General features: G+C 30.3%; 1 protein-coding gene across 3 annotated transcripts in view; it reads left to right on the forward strand.

The window, feature by feature from the left end:
* The window catches only part of LOC143073309 (zinc finger protein GLIS3-like), a 66,387-nt gene that overhangs the window by 32,220 nt on the left and 9,272 nt on the right, over nucleotides 1–24,895 (forward strand). For all 3 annotated transcript variants that reach the window (XM_076248745.1, XM_076248760.1, XM_076248752.1), the window contains exons 2-5: nucleotides 5,296–5,591; nucleotides 11,210–12,699; nucleotides 16,193–16,354; nucleotides 21,470–21,580. In XM_076248745.1, coding sequence (XP_076104860.1) covers nucleotides 5,296–5,591; nucleotides 11,210–12,699; nucleotides 16,193–16,354; nucleotides 21,470–21,580 — 2,059 coding nt within the window. The remainder of the gene's footprint in view (nucleotides 1–5,295; nucleotides 5,592–11,209; nucleotides 12,700–16,192; nucleotides 16,355–21,469; nucleotides 21,581–24,895) is intronic.

The following is a 24,895-nucleotide window of genomic DNA, read 5'->3' on the forward strand; positions in this document are numbered from 1 at the left end:
CATTATTGTGAAATGTTCTCCCCTTTTATAGACACTTGGTTTCAAGGATTGTGAAATTTGATATAATTGTATATTATAAACAAAAAAGAGGCAGTATACTCTAGGAGGACTATCAACCATGGAAAAAAAATCCCCTAAAAGACAAACAATTAAGTTCTTGAAACCCTTCAGGCTACATAGATTACTAAAGCTGAATAAAAGAAACCCCAACAAAATCTATGGGTGATCCAAGTAAGATGCTCTGCAAGAGTTGGATTGATTTGGGAATTCTTGGAATTATAACTTTAAGTTTATTAGATAATTTAGTGCAGAATAATAATAATAATAAGAGATTTAAAAAAAAAAAAAATGAGAATGAAGCACATTGATTTGAAAGTCGAAATAATTATATCTTTCAATTTTACAAAATAACCTTTTAGTATATAACAGCACAATGCCATACAATGCCATACAATTGTTTAAGTCTTTTACTGTGTAAGTGCCAATTTGTGATTTTGAATTTTTTTCTTGATTTCCTTTGGTCACTTTTTTTGAGTGGACTCCGTCATTGACCAAGTTTGATAACCCTAGTCATAACCATCTTGTAAAGACTTTGTGACAGAAGTTTACATCTGGTAATTGGTTCTGCTGCACACCCTCAAGAATGATATTTCTACAAATTATTTAAATGGAACAAAGTCTTGGATCACAAATGACAGCAAATAAATTAGTTATTGGTCCAGATTTGTTATGAAACAGGAAATTTGATGCAGGAATACAAGTCATATGTAAAAGACTTTCATTTATGAAGAAATGTATACAATTTGATATCATCATGATAATTTTTTTCTAAATTCAGAAAGTCTTTGAATAAATCTAAATGTTCTAAATTTTGCTTGATAATGGGAGATAACTTGGACATTTAGTTTTATTAAGGAATGTTTCTTTTGTCATGTAGGAAAAAAAACAAGAAGATTTATACTACTGTTTTTCTGAAAACATAAGATCAATCATTATTTCAAAATTCTCTGATTTAGTTTTCTTTCTATTCACATAATATTTTTTCTATACATGTATATAATCCTTACAAAATGTGTCGACTTTGGACCCCATGTAGCTTTAAAACAAACTCTGTGACCTTAACTCACTATTATCTAAAAAAAACCAATGATTTAAAATACATTTTGGTAATAAATTTTTGTTCATTGGTATATATCCCATTGCAACCTTGAAAGTATACCACTCATGTCCTCATACCTATCACTAATTTTCATCAGTTCAAAATACATGTAGTAAGTTAATAATTGCTGTCATTTAGGGTCTTTAGTAATAAACTTCAATTCCTTGAGATTTGTTTTGCATACCTGGAATTATAGTAGGAAGTAAGCAATTAAAATATATATATCCTGTTTCCACGCGTCAATTACAAGGATCTAACATGACTTGTTCTACTTTCTGTTTTGTTACAGTTTCTTGTTAGCAAAGATTTCACCATGGAATAGTATTGTAATCAGATTGGAATATATAAGTGTCGTAATGTGGGAACCTTCATGACGAATAACGGTAAAAATTCTTGCCAATGACATAAACAGTAATTTTTGGTGCATGACCATAAAATGTACTTTTTCTATTAGCTGATAAAAAAATCAACTGATTTTGACGAATTATGTTAAATTTTTTCCAAAATAACCGTATAAGGATAATTTTTTGAGACCTCTGAGGAATGATGATAAGCAAATTTTCACCAATCACTAAAAATTTAACCAGTTTGACATTAAGGGTAGACGAAAATGACTGTTTAATACCTTACGGTAGAGGGCATTCCTACCCTCATATAATATGTACTTGTATGTAACTTTTATGTAACTTTTTTGGTACCATGTAAACTGTTTAAGCAGAATTATATAATATTATATTGCATGTAGGAGTATAGAAGCAGTCTCATTCACACAAGAACAATACCCTACTGACAGTATTTAATTCATAGCTAGCCATCCAAACATTTTATATTTTAATAACTTTATTTCATGGCTTACAATTAGTTTTTATATGAAAAATCTAATCATAGTTGATGACATGAAATTTTGAAACTTTATTAAATTGGCATAATATTAAAACATGGTGCAAATTTTAGTGTCAAATCATATGATTCACACGCTTTAAATCAGCACTATTTAATAGATAACGAAGTCTACAATAAGTATAAATTTTGGCAAATAGTCATTGTTACATTGTTAAAATATAAAGTGCAAAATATATGTCAAGACAAGAGAAAAAATCAACTGTTGTGTATTGTCTGAGTTCGGATTTATACAAGGATTAAACTTTTATAGTGTCTAATCCCGAAGAAATAAGTACTTACTAAATACCCAAAAATGTATTAGTGATACTATATTTAAATCGTAGGATTTTCTTGACAATAAAATGTATTGTAAATGAAGGTGTTTTCTTTATATACCAGGTTTTCACTTTGTTATAATGAATGTTTAATGACGCCCAGAAGTGAATGTTTGCCCTACTTAGCTGTTCATAAAACTGTCAACATTTTATTTTAAAAAAAATCAACAACATAGATATTGATACGAAATTGACAACAAATTGAAGGCTTTTTCTACTCCGAACTTTCTTCTAAATTGCTTTGAGACTGTTAAAATTTGATTTAGACCTGATCTACATAATGTCGGTATAAAAAATAGTTCTTGTTTTTGATGACTCGACCATTTATTTAACAATTAGATTGTTTATTTTGACTAAAAAATAAAAGGAAGCTACATCAATTAAAGTGATACCTTGAATTATATATAAACACTCAATAACCTTGGAAACTTAGGCATTTTTTTGTAGAGTTGACCCACAACAAAGGGAAATAACTGTGAATGTTACCATATATAAACTGTGGCCTGTCAAGTGTCAGTTTCATGTTTATAAATGTCAATTACATGTCAGCTGATATTTTTTCAATAAACTGTAGTAAATTGTCTTTAAAAGTATTCAATGATTAAGCGTTTCTTACAAAAATCGATGATTTTTCCATAGTTTCCCATCTATGTACTGCGATTATAGGATGTTATCTTAGCCTTTCTACAGTGTAAATAAAAGTATGAATGATTGCTTCATACATGGATCTCATGACTAAACAAAAAAGAAAAAATCCCCCAAACAACAAATCTTTCTCAGTTAATATCTTGATATTTATACTGAGCTCATATGCAAAAGAGTTCACATTCCTTGAAACGTCTACTACCCACACAGAGATCGATCAAGTTTAAGCATATATATTTTTATGAAACTGTCTTATAACCCAACAATTCATTGTATATAATTATTTGAATGATTATGTATGTCAGAGGTGGATTTAGAGGGTTTTCCAGGGGGCCCAGAGCCCCCCTTTTTTGTTAAAAAAATTTGGTGATTAATTAGGGAATTACTGAAGCATTTTTGGAGAGGGGCTCCTCTTAGGCAGTTAGTGGGCCCTACTTTGTTCAATTTTCTGGATCTGCCACTGTAGGTCTTTGTAGTGTATCTGTTAATAGTTGATTTTTCATTTACTTGAATTTCCTCAGACTAAAACTTCTCCTTTTTGCACTTTTACATATATAAAACCAAATAAAAGTGAAGACACATGTTGACAAATAGTCCTTGATTAAGCTGATCAGACATTTTTAAATGGGGGGGGGGGGGGGGTGTTCCCAACCCAGGAAAAAGAGGGAGTTCCAACCGAATGTTCCCATTCAAATGAAATGAGCGTCATAAAAAACAAGGGTGATTCCACCCTTGGGACCCCACCATAAATGTGTAATGTACTTATGAAGTCAAAATCAATCTCAGTCTCAAATCCCACACAATTCACCATGCTATTTTCCACTTGCTTTGGAAAGACTGGGATACAGTTGTCTTTCCTTGCAGTTGCTTCCTATTGCAAACAAATCTGAAATTGGAAACAATGTCTTATATAAAAGTGAACTATTTGAACCTGAAAAGTTTAATTGTAACAAATGAAGTTTTAATGGAGAAATTTTCATTTTAGTGCAAGCTAGATAACATAAATAAAAATGCCATATTTGTAAAAAAAGGCAAAACTTTGACAAATTCCTGGCTTTAAACAGGTTTGATGAATTGTGTGTTATTATTAAGCGAGAAGGACCTCATATGTTAAACTGTATTGGATATATGCAAGACTTGGTATAAAAGGGAAAACAGGCTGATATCAAAATTAATAGATGTGCTAAAGAGACAACTGTCTACAAGCCTTTAAATGAAGTGAATGTAATATATCAATGTGGGTGCATTGTACATTATGGTGTTAATTTATATTTCTGTTCATAATGTACATACAATATCAAATGCCTTCTCTTCCATGAAAGTATTTTTGAAAGCTGTAAACAAAGATTTGCACTATGACGTAAGAAATCATGTGAAAATAGATCACATTAGAAACGTTTTGTTATAAATTGATTTTAAACTTAAATCGCTTTAAATATTTATTTAATTTATTATTAAACCTGCCTAGAGATGTCTTTGTCAATGATTAATAGTGATGATAAGTGTAGACAAACCCAAGCTAGTTTTATGTCTTATATATGTTGTTACAAACTATATATAAAGTTAAGTTATTTTGGATTTATAGTAGTATGAATCTGTTGTTTATAGATTGAAAATTTGATTGCATGTGCAAATTTTCATGTTCATTCACTATTGTCATCCAACATGTTTTCACTTATACTATTTATTTTACGTTTATCCGTTTCTAGCCAACTATGCTGAAGTTTATGTTGACGATTTGTTAAGGAACCTGTATTCTGCTAGTTTGACATGTTCCCCAAGATTTATGATCATGTAATTTTTCTACTTTGAATCTCATGAAAATAAATATCTCAAAGTAGTTGGTTTTCAGTGATTTAATGCTCATACTCAGACAGACTTGAGGAGTCAATTTGTCTTCAGGTTCCATATTGATTTTTTAGCTCATTGGTTTGAATGGATCTTAAAAGCCTTTTTCTGTATCTTAGTATCATTTTAATGACTGTCAAGACTCAATACACAGATGAATGAAACAGGGTTAAATAGTTAATCTGACTTTTGAAATTGTCAAAAATACTACATAGAAATAATTTCAAGACATAAAATATAATAATACTCAGCTGATAGTACTTCCTGACTCCTGAATAGGTACCAGTCCAAAGCACTTTTAATAGCAATGACTTCTACAAGGTGCCAATCCAGCTACAGTTTTGAACAGTACTCTTCCCCAAACAATATGAAAAAAGGCAAAAAACCAAATTTATATATATTAATAGACTAATTGTATATTTTCAGAACAATGAATGGTTTGAATAACAGTGGTCAGATGGGCCCTCCTAAAGGGACGAATATACCTAGACTAACTATCCAAGCCGACACACCTGTTCCTTCTTCTAACAGTAATACTCCTGTTCCAGCTTTAAATCTACAGCAAGACAAAACTAGTATAGCATTACCAGCACTTTCTTCCAACAGAAATGTCATCAACTCTGGAAAACCTACTCAAAATGGCACTACGCACATGTTTTCCACCTCTCGCAAATCATGTCCACCAGGCAGCTTCTTTAATAATCAGAGACAGCTTAAATCAGGTAATTCTTAGTCTAATTAAATCATAGTTATGAAATCTGAATAAAGAATGTGGACTTCTGAGTGCTAGAACATCTCAGCTCTGTGAAATGAAGCTAAATGTGTAAATGTTCACTAGGTTAAAATCTGTTTTTAAGAATTAAAATGTTTACATTGTACCTATACAAAACTTGTTGAATTTTGAAATGAAACAAATTAATGGCATATTTGTAAATGGATAAAATAGTTTAACTTCTTCATTTAAAAGTTTTTCATGTATGTCCTTTTATTTTTTGTAAAAAAAATAATATCATTCAGAATAGCAATTGAAATGGTGATACAACTTAACTGTGGATAAAATTATTTTTTCATGGAATACTAAATTTTGTGGAATTCTTTGACATTGGTGAACCACAAATTTAAAAGTTCAACAAAGTGAAAATTTCTATAGGCATGTATGCAGACTTTGGGAAATATCAATGAAAATACGATTCTTCCCCAATCAAACAAAGGTGTAGGTTCAGTAAGACCCTATTTTGTCCCCAAAATATAGCAGTTTTGCAAAATTGTGAAAATGCAATCTTTTAGATATTTATTGGAAAGTAGAATGTTTCTGCTACACAAATATGGGCTGTTTTTGACAATACAATGCACATATATTAGGTATTAACATCATAAAGTCATGCTAAATTACTGAAATCTTAGCATTTTAGTTAAATTTTAGACGGTTTCCATCTTAAATGAAAGTGGCCGCATTCGTGTTCATTCATAATATTGAAATTTAAGTTGCATTTGATGATAATGCATAACATATATAAAGGTTGAGGATGAACACGGATGCGGCCACTTTCATTTTTGACAAAAACCATCTGAAAAGTGATGTTTTATTGCATATTTGGTAGATTTTTCGTATTTTAGCTTGAATCAAGGGTTTTTAATGACAATCAGTTAAAATCTGTCACATAAACTATCTGAATCAATTGAAATAGACACTTACGTGTTTAAAAAGTGTCCAAAATCTTTCATTAGAAGAACCTGAAATTTGAGGCCAAAATCAGCCCCTACCGGACCTTCTCCTTTCATACCCATATGAAAGGGAATGTGAGAAAGAGACAACAACCAGACCAAAGGGTAAAAACATTTCAAGGCTACCAAAGGGTCTTCAACACATTGAGAAAATTCTGCACCTGGAGGCAGGCTTAAGGTGACTGCTTCCTTCATTTACAACAACCAGGGTTGTGTTCAATATCGTAGCCGCTACATAGTGCTATGTAGATTTATGACTATTGAACGTGTAGCTAGCCTAGTTTCTACATGGATATTAATAGCAGCTAAGTAGCCGCGAAGTAGCAGCTAAGTAGCCGCGAAGTAGCGGCTACGATATTGAACATGACCCTGGTGATGAACTTTGTGATAAACTTTAACATCTGGTTGTAAATGAAGGGAACAAATTCTTGCCTAGTACCTTCCCTGTGAGGGAGTTATAGCCAGTTAAGATTAAGTAAAGTATTCATTGTTTTTACTGTAGACCTATAAATCAGAGAAGACTAACAGAATATAAAATGTTCTCATTTAGAAAAGAAGTTGTGGTTTGCATTTTAAAACAGTTACCAACTAAGGAAGCTGTAATTATTCTGACGAACATTGTTTAATTGCCTTGTAAGGTGAATTACCTGTTAAAAGGCTCTGCTTTGAACAATCTGATTTGTTATATTGATTTTAGCAGACTGCCATCGTAAATCTTTTTTATATCGATTTTCTGAGTACGTGTATGACAAGTTGTCCTAGTGTAATAATATTGCTCCTGTACTTCTTGTCCTTGGTCAGATTATTTTCTTCCTTCTTTCAATAATTGAAGATAATGAACACCTTTTTGTAGAGATGAAAATTCCTAACAGACTTAGAGGTGTCATGAATAGATTTGTAGCATATCTTATTGGCTCAGAGCAATCATGCTATCAATCACAATTCAACCTTTTGTTGGCTTCGAGAATTGATAAAAGTTGATCTTTGACAATATGAGTATATATGCAAATAACATTTTATTTGGTGGTTTTCAAAAAAGTAGAAAAACTTATTTTCACTTTGAAACAAATGATATATGTCTTACGGTAATCATCTACCATTCCTTCAAACTTTAAGGTGCTATGGCGTGGATATGTACTGAAAGCTTATGTATATATATACTGTTTGAACATTTGATTTAAATTTAAGTTTTTTTTTGTAATATTTACATAAGCTAATCCTCACTGAAGTTTAATATTCCTACAAATCATTTAAAAAAAAACATTTTCTCCGGTGAAAAACACGTTCAGACTTTAACAAACTTCACATTTGTGTTGTTACATTTGTATCATATCAGTTAGATCATTTTTTAAATTAATTTCCGAGCATAATGGATAAAAAAGATCAAATGATTCAAGATCTTATGTAATATAAACTTTATCAAAAGGACTTGCTAGATGAATCTGAATTAATATTGGAAAATAGGAAAATATACATCATAGATAATTTAGCAATTTATCATTTTAAGTAGGAATTTTATAATGGTATTTAGCCATTGTGCAACTCCTATTTTTGTAAATTTAAAAGTACATGATAGTTTGCATTTAAGATGAAATCCGTTTCATTTTAAAAGGGAGATAATGAATTAAAAGCAAATCAGATTCAGATTCAACTGTAAAAGGTAGCCTTTAATCAAAGTTTTCTGTTTCAATGTATTTATTCCAAAGTCAGTGTAAATATCAAAACTAGATCATATAAGTGTTTTAAGTACCAGTTCTATATAGAAACACTCCTGCGAAATTTCTTCATTCAGTCCATGTCAAGTTGTTTTTATCAATTTTAAATCTGTTGTTAATTAATTTGAATTTTTCTGTGTACACATTTGAAATTGAATGTTTACTTCTTTTAATTCTTTGACAGAAGTGAACAAACTGTGCCGTTCAAATTGATGTTTATTCTATTTTTGTTTGCTAGGATTATATTTGAGGGACATGTTTTAAGTTCAAACCAGTTTGTATCATCAAAAATATGTCTTAAAAGAAAATATTGACCAGTTGACATATTAGTTATGGCATTTAATGGGTCTCATGGTCTATTTCAAGAGCATATATATACGTCTGAAAGCACACAAGGGGTATCAGTACCAAGTCATTCTTCCGATTTGTTAAGAATTTTTATAAAGTACATGTACTGTCAAATTCAATTAGATTATCGTTGAAATGAACAATTTATTAAATAACAGATTTTGAAACAAAATATTAAAATTAAATTTATGATATTCATAACAAATGTCATATTTAGCCTCTCCCTGTTGAAAGTTATTTATTCAGTATTATTTGGTACTAAGCGGATAGAGACTAAAGTGTCAAAGTTTATTAAACTTACACGTAATAGATACTTTTATTATTTTAATAAATATCTTTCATCTTTAGAACTGTACCATATTGTGGAAATCAAACAATATAAATATCTATTTTGTATTGTTTATCAAACAATGGCGTCATAAAAAAAACGGAAAATGTGAATAGCAACAGTGACAATAATAAAAACAAATGTTTTTGGTCTTGTCCAAGGAGACACTCTGAGTTCTAGGGCACTACTCAATATCACAATTCAGTGACTAGAAATACCAACTATGCATTTTCATTTAAATAAATTTATAAGATTCATGATCAAAACAACAACAACAACAACAACAACCAAACCAAACAACATCTTAATGATTGGGAAAGTAAAATGTCTTACTCTACCATGTAGTCAGTGGCGGATCCAAAAGGGGGGGGGGGAGGGGGGTGTTCTGGGGGTTGGAACCCCCTTTTTTTTGGCCCATCAATGCATTTGAATGGGGACATATAGTTGGAACCCCCCCCCTCCTTTTTGTCCTGGGTTGGGAACCCCCCTTTTTAAAATGGCTGGATTTTCCACTGGTAGTTAAGAAGGAAATAAAAGTAACTGAAGAAGGCTAGTGGCTGAACAGTCTTAAATAATGGTTAATTACTGCAAAAATGTTATATAAGTTCCCTATTGGAATTTTTGGAACAAAAAGGTACATAAAACAAAAAACAGGACTTTTGAAACAAATTTAAAAAAAACAAAAAAAAAACGGGAAACTGAACACAACCTAAATAAAAAGCCGTATTCTATAAAACTGCCATCCATCTTAAACATATTTTTTTAATGGATTGTCAGATCATAAAGAGACTTAATTTTCTAATCAATAAGCTATTATTTGAAAATAAAGTGATCCTGTCATAGCTTTCTCAGAATTGATCCTATACGTTTGTCAGGCAAGTCACTTTTCCTTTATAAAAAAAAAGGTTCAGTGACATAATTACAGTATTTCCGCTTATTATGGTAATAGTACTTAAAGGGAAGAGAAAACAATATTTCTCAATGTCATTATGACCCTGAATAGACATCCTTGTTGGTGATACAATATACCGTGTATTAAAAATAAAGAAAAAAAAAGCTTAACGAAAACAAAATGGATAAGAGAAATGCTGAAATTGTTATCAATTAGTAAGGAATTATTTTTAAATTCATATTCTGCATCAGTGGCTCTGTTCACTATAAATCTTACAACTAAAAATTGATTGTAAGTTATATTGAAATAAACTTTGTGAAACTATTCACAGACCATTTAAAGTTGTTCTTTGACGATGTAAAGACCTGAAGAAAAAAAAAGAAAAAAATGTATAAATTTTTGTATCAGGTATGACTGCACTTTATCAGTGCATGTGTTAATATCAGGTGTCCGATCAATATAGATTTCCTGAAACAAGCTTATTTATTCAATTATTTTCAATGGTATAAGGTTAATGTTTACATAGTAAAAAATAGAATAGAGATTTCTGATAAAACTTCACATCAAAGTTACCACAGTGTCTATTTAGGAATGTTTCAAAATTAACTTATTTGTACAATTAACCTTGGGTCTTAGAAGTCTCAGGTCAGTAGAGATAAGGTTTTAACACCGTTCTCTATAAGTAAATAAAATATATATATTTTGTCAGTCTCAGAATAGATGGAGTTTAAAAAAATAAACAAGACCGTCTACAAAAGGCTTTGGTGGGGAACAGCTTTGAAAAAATTATTACCCACCCATAGAGAAGTGTACAACAAGCTTTACTTGCATATTTTTAGTTGGAACTACCTGTCCATGCACCCATTACAATATTGACTCACTGTAAATTCAAAAATTATTGCGATGTTTTTATTATTGTGAAAATTGCGACAGGGTTAAAATCGCAATAATTTAAACTCGCATTTTGAAATTTAGAATATAACAATAATAGGATTTTTCTCAATATCGCAAAAATTAAAATCGCATATTATTCTATAATGACATAATCGCAATAATAAATGCACGCAATAATTTCTGAATTTACAGCAATAACATACTGACTCATAATTCATTGCCAAGTTTATAAAACAAGTTTATAATTACGGGTAAGGTAGAACAAAGTACAAACATTAAAGCTTAAATTTTAGTTGCCATAATTTATGTTTAGGTGTCCAAAAATATACTTTTGTTATGATGATATACAGCAAAAAAAAAAAAACATTCTACTAATCCGTATGTTTCTTCTTTAATTGTTTGAGTTAAATTAATCATTCTATCTATATCTATTTACAGATTTGAATGGCAGTAATCTTGGACCTATGTGCTTTAGTTTAAATCCCCGAAACAGAGATGGAGGAAATTTCAGCCACAATGTCAATGCATTCAACACAACAAACAATCAAAACAACACTCTTCTACGCCCTACAAGTAGAATGGAAAATGCCACGCCTACACCAAGCGACATCTCTAGTATTAGCTGTACACCACGCAACGGACCACAGACTCCGAGACAAACAGATCGAGCACAGACACCATTGAATAATGAAAAAGAACATGTTTTTCTGGAACCCTTCCCAGTCAAGCAAGAGTGGAATCCATATAAACCACTACCACAGGTTCACAATGGACATAATCACCATGGCAACACTAATGGCCATAGTAACAATTCCAATGGATCTGTATCTGGAAGTGAATTTTCCCACGGTGTTACAGGAAGTGCAACTTGTTCCCTGTCCCCATTCCAAAACATGGATTCGTCTCCGTCAAATTCATTATACACAGCAAGTCCACGGCACTCAGCTGTGAGAACACACGGACAGAAAAGAGCATTATCAATCTCACCAATTGGGCCTGATGGTGTTGACTTATATTCTTTGATTAGAACGTCACCAACATCACTTGTAGCCTATATTAATGGCTCACGTAGCTCTTCAACAAGTGCTTCCCCACAGCCAATAAATCACCATGGCAACTTTGGACATGCCATTGCAAGCAAGATGCACAGATGTGGCTCATCAACAACTCATTCCGGTCATTCCGGTAATTCTAGACAGAGAATGTCACTACATAGTGGTGGTTCTTTCAAGAGAGAACCAGAATTTGGATTACATGAGAATTTGTCTGACATGTTTTCCGATATTGTCAGCAATCAGATAGTTGTACAACAGAGCGATATTCCAATGGTTGAACAGAAGGCTTTCAGTGATATGCAAACATATGGAGCCCCACAATTCAACAATTTCATGTCCATGGGACCACAACAGCAACATAACATTCCAACAAGTATGGGAGGAAATATGTCAATGAGACCCCCTCCATCTTATGACCAGGCTATTATCCAAGGTCAAAACCCTATGCAGCCACAACAACAGCAAATGATGCAGACGCAAAATCAGAGGCCATCATTACCTCTACAACAGCAACAGAATTTCCCTCAGAACATTCCTCAACCTCATGTTGATAGTAATAATACAAATAATGTTATAAACAATAATAATATGATTAATGATCAAAACTATCAGAACAATAATGTCGACGATGGAGATCTTGACGAAAATGGTGAGAAACAAAATATATGTCGCTGGATCGACTGTAATCAAATTTTCAAAGAACAAGATGAACTTGTACGTCATTTAGAAAAAGCCCATATTGATCAGCGAAAAGGAGAAGACTTCACATGTTTTTGGGCTGGTTGTCAAAGGCGATATAAACCTTTTAATGCCAGATACAAATTACTTATACACATGCGTGTACATTCAGGGGAAAAACCAAATAAATGTACTGTAAGTATTTTTCTTGTCAGAAAAATTGTATCTATATAATAATATTGTTTTGTATTAAGTTATGCAGTTTTCCATTCTGCCTTACATTTTCATTTCATAATGGCATGCTTGCCTCAAGTGCAGGAAATTGTGGGTTCAATCCACAGCAGGGTCAAACTAAAGATTTTGGCCTGCTATGCCTGTAATATTTGCCACTGGATGTTATACACACTAATCAATCAATGAACATCAATTTATATTTCCTTCAGTACTTTTTGAGTTTCTTTAATAGTTTTATTTAAGTACCATAACTTCGGTTTCTGTTTATAAAATGTGAGCAAGAGAAAGGTAAGTTTTGTACATCAAAAGCACTTTCCTATATGTATGGACATTTTAGAGTTTCTGAGAAGTGGTCTTATTTGACTTATTTTATGCCTTTATCAAGTTGTTTTAAGAAGAATTTGTTAAATCTTCTGTTCAGAGCTTTTCCTAATAAAAAAGATAATGAAAGTTCAGAAAACTGTATGAACAAAGGATTTATTCTATAGGACAGTTTCTACATCTTTTGTTTAACTGGATAATACTTAGTCCTATTGTATAATTTAGATCTGATTATTAAGAAAACCATTGAATAGTAATATTTATTAAGAGATGGATACAGATCAGAGACGGCTTAAAATTTTTTTTGTATTTTTTTTTTTATGAATATGGAATTTACTAGGTTTTTGAAGAATTATAAATCCAGAATTAAAATTTTAAGAGAATTTACTTTTGGTTTTATTTTAAAGATCTGATCATGCAACGCAGTTAAACAAAAAATAAGAGATCAACAAGTAAATAGATAATTGAAACTTTTCGACCATACAGGCATGTTGACATTAAAAACATTCAAAAGAATCATAATTGTGGAAAAATATATCTTTTATTCAATGAAAGAAATGCTTTATCCATGCTACAGTTAATTTCTATAGTATGCACAATGATTTAAATAGATATTTTTTGTTAACGGTTAAATAATTTTTTTCAAAATTGGTCATAATAACTTGGGCGTGATTTCTTTTTCTATTGATTACATGATAATTGAGATATTATAAGAATTAGAAACATGGCATATATATTTGAAAAGAAAAGAAGATTATAAGTTCTGTGTTTTAGTGTAGAATAACCTTTAAAAAATCATTTTTACTAAATTTATTTTTGTTTAGTTATTATTTTGTATATTGATATCTACCAAATTTTATAATTGTTCAATACAAGTAAAAAACGTCAAGAAAGCCCGATTTAAGAAAGTCATTAATTGTTGCCATATTATTGTCTTTTGTGGAGACATATGTAATATTTTTTTGTAAATTTACTCTTTTGATAAGAGTAATTATACCCACTTTATATTATTTATGACAGTGGTGGATCCAAGGAGGGGGCTCTGGGGGTTGGAACCCCCTCCCCCCCTTTTTTTTTGACAAACAATGCAAGGCTCTGTGTTGAAGGCCGTACATTGACCTATAATGGTTTACTTTTATAAATTGTTATTTGGATGGAGAGTTGTCTTATTGGCACTCACACCACGTCTTCCTGTATCTATTTGAATGGGTACATGTAGTTGGAACCCACCCTTTGTCGTTGGTTAGGAAACCCCCTTTTTGAAATGGCTAGATCAGTCCCTGTATCATTTTCAAATGACTCTATAAGGTTCAGTATAATAGATGTTTTAAACCTAATGAAAGAGAGCATAATTTGAAAACAGTGGCATAAAATAACTACTAATTGCAAGCTGTCAATTGGTATCTGAAATGCAGTCATCTTGATATTAAATAGTTGTTTGTTTATCGAGAATCCGTAAATAATTTTTAAACAATAAGCCCTATCAGCCATCTTAAAAAATGAACGAGTTATGAATAGAGTTTTCAATCTGTCAATTTAATCGCTAACGACAATTAGTTCAAAATGATTTGGTCATTTAAATAACATGTATTTTGTGATAATGATGTAAAAAATCTTTGGTATTGCCCTGACTGACACCAGTATCAAGACTTAAATCAAATCAAGATCATGGAGGTGTACTGAGGTAAACACAATATATCAAATTCACCGAATCCTTGAATTTATATGATTCGAGTCATGTTTAATGTCAATACATGTTATTGTATGGGATGGTTATGAAACAAATTTCAAAAAGTACATTTTGGTAACGTGTTGAGGAAAAAACTCCACAGTAGGAAGTAACATGAACAAAAAAGGGCTTTTGATTTTTTCTGGAAATTCTTTTTATTTTTTTTATAATTATTATTCAAGGCTAAAAAAGTTAAAAACTTAATAATCTATAAAAGGGTTACAGGAATTTAGAAAAAAAAAATGGACAGTACAACACCAACCATTTATTATATATAAATTAAATCAACATTTCAAATAGGATCTAAGTTTTGTGAATTACTACTACATGTATCAGCCTTAAAGCTGTATGAGAATACATGTACACAAATTCATTTTTAGTGCTGTACATGTTCATCAGGCAGATATCAAAGTTACCTTCCTAGTTCCCAGTCATAAGTGCTGTTAATAAAAATATGATGAATATTGATAACTTATTTTAAGTCGTCACAAGTACTATTAAGTTAGAAACAATTAATGGTATCTACTTAGTCATGAGTGTTATTTGTTTAGAATCAATGTTATCTACTTAGTCATAAGTGCTATCAATATAGAACCAATTCATGGTATCTACATAGTCATAAGTGTTATCAATATAGAACTAATTCATGGTATCTACATAGTCATAAGTGCCAACAATAAAGAACCAATTCACGGTATCGACATAGTCATAAGTGCCAACAATAAAGAACCAATTCATGGTATCTACATAGTCATAAGTGCCAACAATATAGAACTAATTCATGGTATCTACATAGTCATAAGTGCCAACAATATAGAACCAATTCATGGTATCTACATAGTCATAAGTGCCAACAATATAGAACTAATTCATGGTATCTACATAGTCATAAATGCTATCAATATAGAACTAATTTATGTTATCTACATAGTCATAAGTGCTATCAATATAGAACTAATTTATGGTATCTATATAGTCAAAGTGCCAACAATAAAGAACCAATTCATGATATCTACATAGTCATAAGTGCTATCAATATAGAACTAATTCATGGTATCTACATAGTCATAAGTGCTATCAATATAGAACCAATGGGATCTACATAGTCATAGTGCTATCAATATAGAACCAATGGTATCTACATAGTCATAAGTGCTATCAATATAGAACCAATTCATGATATCTACATAGTCATAAGTGCCATCAATATAGAACTAATTCATGGTATCTACATAGTCATAAGTGCTATCAATATAGAACCAATGGTATCTACATAGTCATAAGTGTATTAAGTTAAGTATGCCAGATAAAAATTGTGGACTTTTATGTTATGTTATAGCAGAAATAGCAAAACTTTAAAACAGATGTACAATTTATATTAAATTGATACAATTTATTTTTCAGTTTGAAGGTTGTGATAAGGCATTTTCACGTCTTGAGAACCTAAAGATTCACTTGAGATCTCATACCGGGGAGAGGCCATATTTATGTACACATGCAGGCTGTACTAAAGCATTCAGTAATTCTTCTGACAGAGCCAAACATCAACGAACTCATCTGGATACGGTAAGTTATTGGCCTTTACTAAAAACAAAATTCTTAAAAACAGGCAATACAGTAGACTCAGTTTATAAAAATATTCATCCATTTTTGAGGATACATGACATAATTTCTTTACAACTTCTTGTTGGTGGGTAGGGGATTAAGACTTACAGGAGTAGTACTTGTAAATAGTTGAATAAATAAATAAGTATTATTTACCTGTGTTTACCTGTAAAATGAATGCACGCAAATGTAATCAAAAGCTGCATGCAAAAACATAATGATTTTTATGCACAAATATTATGTAAATGATCTGAATCAAAGTTGCATGTATAAATAGATAAAAGAGTTACAATTTTTAATTTTTTTTTAAAGTCGCCTTTAACATTAAACATTATTTACACAAAAGTGAGGATGTATAATCCTGTGTCATCAAATATTTGTGGTTGGAACTTTTTTGCAATATCAAATGTTGCACTGTTATGATTCAGACACCTTGTGATTTTGTGGTAATGGGTCATATATGATTTCCATCATAACTTGATAATTATGATCATAACGAGAATTTTAACTTTTTTTGATCAATTTAAATTCATTTGATTTGAGAAATTGAAAAATTCCATAAATTGGATGTTTTGTAATTTTAAACGGTGTGGTACACTGAATACTCCCTTAATAGTACCTTTTCTCAGAACAAGAAATGTTTACATTAATTTTTTTATCCTTGACATATGGGGCTATTGAATATTGCTTTGCAGAGTCATGATAAGATATGGCATGTTCTTAATAACATTTATTTAAACATTAGAAATTTGAAAAAAAAAAATTCAAAACATTTTATTTCAAATTTTATCTGTCTTTTAATCTTTGATAACAAGAAAAGCATAGACTTGTTACTTATTTTATCATTACAAAATCAAAAGGGAACTAAAATGTACTCTTTAATAGTTATAAATTGGTAAAGGAATTGTCCTAGGCTTATACTAATTCTTGATCAGTTTTACAAATTTTATATATGTCATTCAAGGACATAAAACTAATAAAGATTCATGTCTCGTGGTATTCTGTGAGATTGAATCTCACTTCTACAATTATGCACGCTCAGACACCTGAATATTTCTGGGTAGTAAGAAAAATGTAAACAATGAGTACCCTATCATCCTTTTCTTTGATGTACATTCTCTCTTTTTTGTTAATAAGTAGGCGAAGTTGAAACATTTACATCTTCAATGTCCAAAAAATAAACAAGTATAAGATTTATAATTTCATGTAGTTCTGTTGTCTTTTAAAAAACAATGTTTTTATTTTTGCTGAACTGAACATGTACAAAAATATCACATGTCTAGTGCAATCCTTCAAAAACATCTCAGTGAAAACATATAATCTTAAAAGTTTCTAGTTTCAATAATTCAATAAATATAAAAATATTTTTAGATTGATTTTTAGAAAATGACAACTTGCATGTAAATGATAGTGTTTAGAGAACAGCAAGTTTTAATTATGTCATTTGAAATTAAAGCATATAATTCTATTTACATTTAACAGGTATAATAATCCAATTTATGTTTTATGACAAGCAATTTAACTGCAATGCTGTTAATTTTGTCTATCAATTATTCAAATGTTGCTGGAATTGAATCCATTAAATCATTATGACACTGTCAATGCTGAAAGTCTAAATTGCAGAATTTTTTTGAAAGTTGAAAAAATTTTGTTTTTGATGCATCATATATGAACATGGTGAATAAAACATTATAATAAACACTAAGGATGGAAAACGTTTCTTGATAAAGCAAAGAATTTTTAATTAAAATTTAATCATTAAATTTTGTGAAAAAAAATAAAAAATAGAATAATGCTGAAAAATAATATTTTTAAAAATACAAAAAAAATTTGAAATAAAACATTAATTTAGCAACTTAAGGTAGATAGGGTGTCTTCCTCCATTTTGGATTTTAAAATACTAGAAAACAAGGTCTTGATCTTTGATGAAATGTGCAAATTTTTATAGTAGTAGGTAATTCATGTGTAAGAATTTTCATTATGATATAGAAAATGCCATGTTTGATCATATTTATGATTGTATTTTACAAAAATAAGAATTCTTTTGTTTGATTAATTTTTTTCCAACTTTGTCAAATAAGGGGAGGCAACTCAAATGCAAGGGCAGATAATTCAGATAGTGTTACTTTTACAATAGAATGTGTTAGGAATTTACCCATTTTTACACGTAGCAAGAAAACGAGTCCGGTGACTCCATTTTTTCCTTTTCTTATCTGAAAGCATAATATTGGAGCTATCTTCTCATATTTTATCTCAAAATTCTATGGTGTGGTTTGCGTTTTATGGTGGAAAAAGGGGTTTTCCATGCATAATCTATACAAAATCTTTACAATTTTGCACAACCTGTAGTGTGAAAATAAGTCCGGTGACCCATTCTTTTTATTAATGTTTTTCAACAAGCAGGATATGAACTACATTTTGGCAAATTATTAAAAGATTCTATGGATTATAATTTAGACACCCCATCTACCTTAACAGAAAATAAATAAGATACAGGAAAAATTTGTTTATTCATTAAAGTTCAATTTATATATGCATTATCATGTAAAAATTGTTTAAGTAATAAGTTTCAGTACTAAATATAAACGGTAAATGAACTTCACAGAATCACGTGGAACCTCTCTGTCCTTGACCTTTTAAATTGTAGTGCTAAATGGAATCTGATATCTTTATTAAAATTCAATAATAATCTTTATCTTAAGTATTCCTCAATACCAATCAAGCTGGGACAATATTTTGGCTATTTCATATCAGCTTGACAGGTTTCACCCTTGATCCTCTTTTAATAAACAATTAAAAAACCTGTTCCGTCTTGTCCGTACGTGGGATCATTGTCTGTTTAAGAGATGATTATTAAATACTTATTAATACTAACAATATACTAACAAATAAGGATTGAGGGTAGCTAAGTCTTTAAAGACTTGAGATAATAAGTGTTTTATTTAAAGAAAACAAGGATTCGTAATGGAAAAAAGTACCCCAAGGTTAATTGCTGCGCTTGTAGATGAATAGGGAAAAACCGTACTCTAAACACGCCTTATACTATAAAAAATGACAAATCTAATTAGTTTGGTGTAAAATATTTAAGGGTGCCCTTTGTATAATATTTGTGCATTTGACCTGTTAGAATATTTCATGTATAGTGTAATATTATATGTCACTGGAATAGAATTGTGTATTGTGAAATTATCAAATGGTGTTGATTGAAAAACGATCTGTGTCATACATGGAGTTCATTTTCTCTGGAATACCAGATTTATTTCATCAAGTTATTTTTGTTTAGCCCCATCTTTGCATATAATGTCATTCAACTTAAGTTTTACCAAACATGTCTTTAAAAGAGTCCATTCAGTAATCAGAACCTGAAAAAGATTTTTGTAACATAAAGGAGTTACTGTAATGCTGTTATCAGCAATTTTGAAGATTAGAATGCAATGCAAATATTCTTGCAAAAAGGGGAGACAATTTTAAAATTTTGATTAGATATATTTTCACCTCCACAAAAGGGGGTCTTTTTGTCGAAAAGTTCAGTATCTGGTCAACATCAATGTTGACTGTTGACAACATTTACAAATGACCTAGGTATTCGTTTGACCTTGGTATGACATGGTCTATTTTGTGCAAGGTTATGATTTGTATATTGCTGTCCCTGTCTCATTGACCTTACCCCATATCAATTTTCATTCTGACATACATGTATATTGAACAGATCAAATTAGATAATATGTTCATGAAATAAATCCTCTATTGACACCAAAATATAAATTTCTCATTTCAATTTGTATATATAGAATTATTTTTCTTAACATATTTGTTTAATTTTATTGTTTGTCAAGCTATTGGAAGTAAATTTACACAAGTCCTTAGGTTTTAACATTGCATGAAGTTAGAATTTATTAAAAAAGACTTTTAATGAAAGCCGACATGTATTAGGTTTATCTAACTTCTATTATGATTTTGATCTTACGTCACCTAGTTTACAAGATATATGCATGGTCATAACGAACATTTATTTAGTGCTATTTGATTTTTTCAATGAGCAAACATTAATTTATATTTAGATATCTAGTTGCTTGGCGATAATATTTACTTTTCATGTTAAAGGTATTACATACAAAGCTCAAAAGCTTAATCTAAGGAAAAAGTGTTGTATTGTTAAAAAAATCTTATTTGTCAATTTCCAAAAACATAACTTGAGTCAATAAATGTTATTAAAAAGCGGAAAAACTTATTCTCTTTGATACTTTGTATTTAGATATTGACTGTTTTTGAAAAATTACTTAGTATAGAGTATAATGAGAAACTTTAACATTTAACACTTGGCAAGATTTCAAAACTTGAAGTGAAAACAGCTGTCTTTCCTATAAAAAAAAATTAAAAGGGGGACTGGTTTAGAGCCAGTTAAAAAAAACATTTTTTGTTTCAGATGTTATGACCATAACTTGAACAAATTTCAAACATTCTATAAAAAACTATAATTTCATATAGTAAACAATATAATGTATGCATACAAGTTCATTTAAGGTAATTCTATGTTGTAATGGTTAACCCAAGGCTGTTTAAGAATGAATCCTACTGGAAGATTGGTCTGTTTGTGTTTAATAATCTAACATGCACATCATAAAAGATGTTTTTGGCGTCAGAAGTACAATTTTTAAATGTGATTAAATGTGACTTCAATTATTTTGAAATTATGGTCCAAGGACATTAAGTATTTGTAAAAACAAAAAGAAACGAAAACAAATTTATGACCTTATAAGCTTTCATACTTTAGATAATTTTGTTGAAAATCAGAGATTAATTAAATGTATTGCAAGTTCAGTAAATGGTCTATTTAAATAACTATTAAAATCTGGAATGCAAATTTTTGTTTTTTGGTGAAACCTATTCCATCACATTTTTCACGATAATAAAATTTTCTCAATAATTTTCGAAATCTACAGCTGAGTAACTCTTGCTATAAATAGTCTTTGGATCTCTACAGAAAAACTACACCAAGTTCACATGAACTCGAAACATGATTGTTTATTTAAATGAGGTTTTAAAATTTTGAAGTATTTACTTTTATCGTTACAGAAACCCTATGCTTGTTCAGTGCCAGGATGCAACAAACGTTACACAGATCCTAGTTCACTACGCAAACATGTCAAAAATCACAACCAGAAAGACCCACAACAGAAAAAGAAGGTAAACCTTGATCAATGTGTTTATTTTATATCATTTATGGCAGCTGAAAACTTATATATTTATTAGGTTTGTAAACAGTTCGGTAAGTGTCAGAAAAATAAGATATTTTTAAAAGTTTGAGTTCTTGACAAGTCCTATTATTATATAATCAGTTTACAATGGTATGTGTTTTAATAGCACTAATGGTCCCAGGTTGAATTGTAGAACATTTTTTCAACATTCCTCCCTAGTTAAATGTATGTCACGGTGAATTTGGTGTTTATGGCAGACGGTAGATAGTTTCTGTTGCATTTATTCATAATTTCATTAGACTGGAAAATGAAGAGCTTGACCTGTTTTAAAGATACCTGTCTTCTTTTTATGACTGCTTGATGTCTTTTAGTTATTTTTTTCATTGGGTTGCTGTCTCATAGGTGTATACCATTCTTCTTTTATTGATTTGTGGCAGCTGGGCTAGACTCCAAACTTAATTGACTAGGATGTTCAGTTTTCCTACCGAATGTCAGTGGTTCTCTCCAAGAACTTTGATATCCTCCATCAATAAAAACTAACTGCCATGAAATAGCACAAAAGTGCTGAAAGGGGTGTTAAACACCAATCAATCTATTTTTTAGTATTTTGACATACAGGGATTTTTTTGAGTTTTTGTTGTAAGATCCTCATATCCTCCAAGTCTTTAAGAACTCTTTCAAATCAGTGTACCTCACAAATATTTGTTACCAGGTACTTTGAAAAGTTTTGACTCACATTCTCTGATAACTGTGTCAAATTTGGATGTTATTGCAATTTACTTTCTAATGATATTTTTGCCTAATAATGTGCCATTATAAAATGTTTATGACTTCCTATAGAGAAGAGTAAGTTTCATACCTAATTTTATATGTAGACATTTGCAAATTTAAATGAAATGTACTACAGTTTAAAGTAAAACATTTTGTCATATATTTGTAATATAATGAAGTGCTACAATGCTGTATCCTCCATTGGGAAATTATATGATATTTAAACTTTGTGATAATGTACATGTAAATTGGTGTGCATTACAAATGCATAAAAGATAAATATCCTACAGTTAAGGTAATTGTTTGAATTTCACCACCTGTATGTTATGTTATTAAATCAGCCTGTCACCCAATATGGGTAACAGTCTATATTTCTGAACAAGGATATAATGAAACAGTTACATATCCTGTTTCCTTACGGAGAAACAGTTTCAGGTTTACACTTGTCATCTTCGATAAGTAGGAACGAAATGACAAAATACGATACCTAAATTTAAAAGTTATTTAATACTGAAATTACCGTTTAAAAACGTCCATTTTAAAAATTTGATGGAACAGCTATGAAAATATTAAATTATTTGAAAGATAAATAAGTTACTTCAGAATGTAGCCACTCTGGCGAAAAATGATTGTAAATTGTTTGCACAATTACATTTTTCGACAAATGAGCTTTAGCAAATAGGTTCTATTTTGTATTGAGTATGTTAGGTTTAGAATAAAGAAAAGATTTGATAAATCAACAATTGATGTTAACAATAATATATTTTTATAAGTGCTTAAGATTATTGTTCAAATTTGGTGACTCGAGTCATTATGTAGATAAGTAAACAAATCTTGGTACAAGAAAGGGACTTATTCAGGTCAAATAAAAATTTCAAGGACCTTTGGTTAACCTTGTACCAGATTTTTTCAGAATCAGTATAATGTCACATGACACTTGTTCCATCAAAATAAGTGTAGTGATGATTATTTAGGGCTTCGGCATTTGTTAAAATGTGCATCAGTGATTAGGAATGCACACATAAAAATGTATGATTAAATGTGTTGTAATTGGGAAATCCAAACAAGAAAATTTTGACCTATGCTTAGTATGAAATGAAACTGAAAGTTTTACTTGTACATCTTATAGTTTTTGATGCAATCTAACCTTCAATATTTTAAGTTCTAGTTAGGGCATTTTGTTCCTATCTATATTTTTTTTATCCATCAGATTAACATTTACTATTTTGCCTGAGAAGGCTACTATAAAGAGCAAGACCACAGTAATTTTTTGAACTAGGCGGTCTAAGGTCAAGAACAAGGTCACAAAACATATTCTCCATCATTTGACAAATAGTCATCATCACCAAACCAGAAAAAGGTTAAACCCAAATTTTATGCTCTGTCTCAAACACATTCTGTTTTCATTTATTATAAAATGATCTGTTGTTCCATCTGTTGTAATCTGTTCTGCTGTCTTTCATGTGAAGGTCGGTTAGTTTCATTCCACCATTATAATATCAATTAAACTTTGAGTCAAAATATTTTCCTGACAGTGTTCTTCTGCTGACATATTTTTGTCCTTAATGAAAAGTAGCTCATTGGGTTGTTTTTGTTAAAAAGAATTACCGGTAACATGAATCCATGAAAATTAATGCAGGACAAATTTTGTCAATGATGAAGTAGGAATGAAGCTAATTTTTAAAAGATTCCTTTTAAAGTGCGAAGCATTTAGTAGAAGTATTTACTACAAGGGTGCCGAGATTAAAGATGATGGATCGAATTTCAATTTGTCACAAAGAAACTTACATGACAACTTTAAAGAGTTGTGCAATGTAAACAATCTTTAATAAATGTTTATAATTGCTTTCCATACTTCAATTATTGTTAACCTAATAAAATCGTGACTAGACAGGATTCCAATTTTTGTAGTTGAAAGCGTACATTTAATGAGATTTTTAGCTTCAACAGTTATTTGGTCTATTTTTTTCAGATTTGGACTAATTTAGATCCAAAGCAAGCTTGATCACAAACTTCTCAAGACTTCGGCTCTTTTAACGGCCTTGACTCTACTTAAGGGGCATGTTATGAATTAAGTGTTAGAATAATCCATATCACATGTCATATGTATCATTTTGGTTGCAGGTAGCATTTAAAATTTATTTTAAATTTTGCCCTCATTCATTCATGCATCATATTTTTGAGGTAATATTATCATAAGGCAAAAAGTTTTAACAAAAATATTTACTATTAATAGTCAAATGGGTAACTAATCAAAACCCTCTTTCATTTGTTAGAATTATGTCTTCTTGAAAGAATGGAGATAATATCATCATGATCTTTATATGATCTTGACATTTGACCTCAAGGTCAAAATACTTGATTAAAAAATCATGTCTGGGAAATAACCTTTTCAGTCTTTGAAATAGGTTTTTGATATGTGGCACATTAGTGTGGCGCTTAGGACAGTATTGGGTAGTATGGATGGTGACCTTGATCTGTTTACTTTAAGGTCAACAAGTTGATTTGAAGGAGATCATTAGTTTTAGTCCAA

Source organism: Mytilus galloprovincialis, chromosome 1 (genome assembly GCF_965363235.1).
Source record: "Mytilus galloprovincialis chromosome 1, xbMytGall1.hap1.1, whole genome shotgun sequence".
Taxonomy (NCBI): Eukaryota; Metazoa; Mollusca; class Bivalvia; order Mytilida; family Mytilidae; genus Mytilus; species Mytilus galloprovincialis.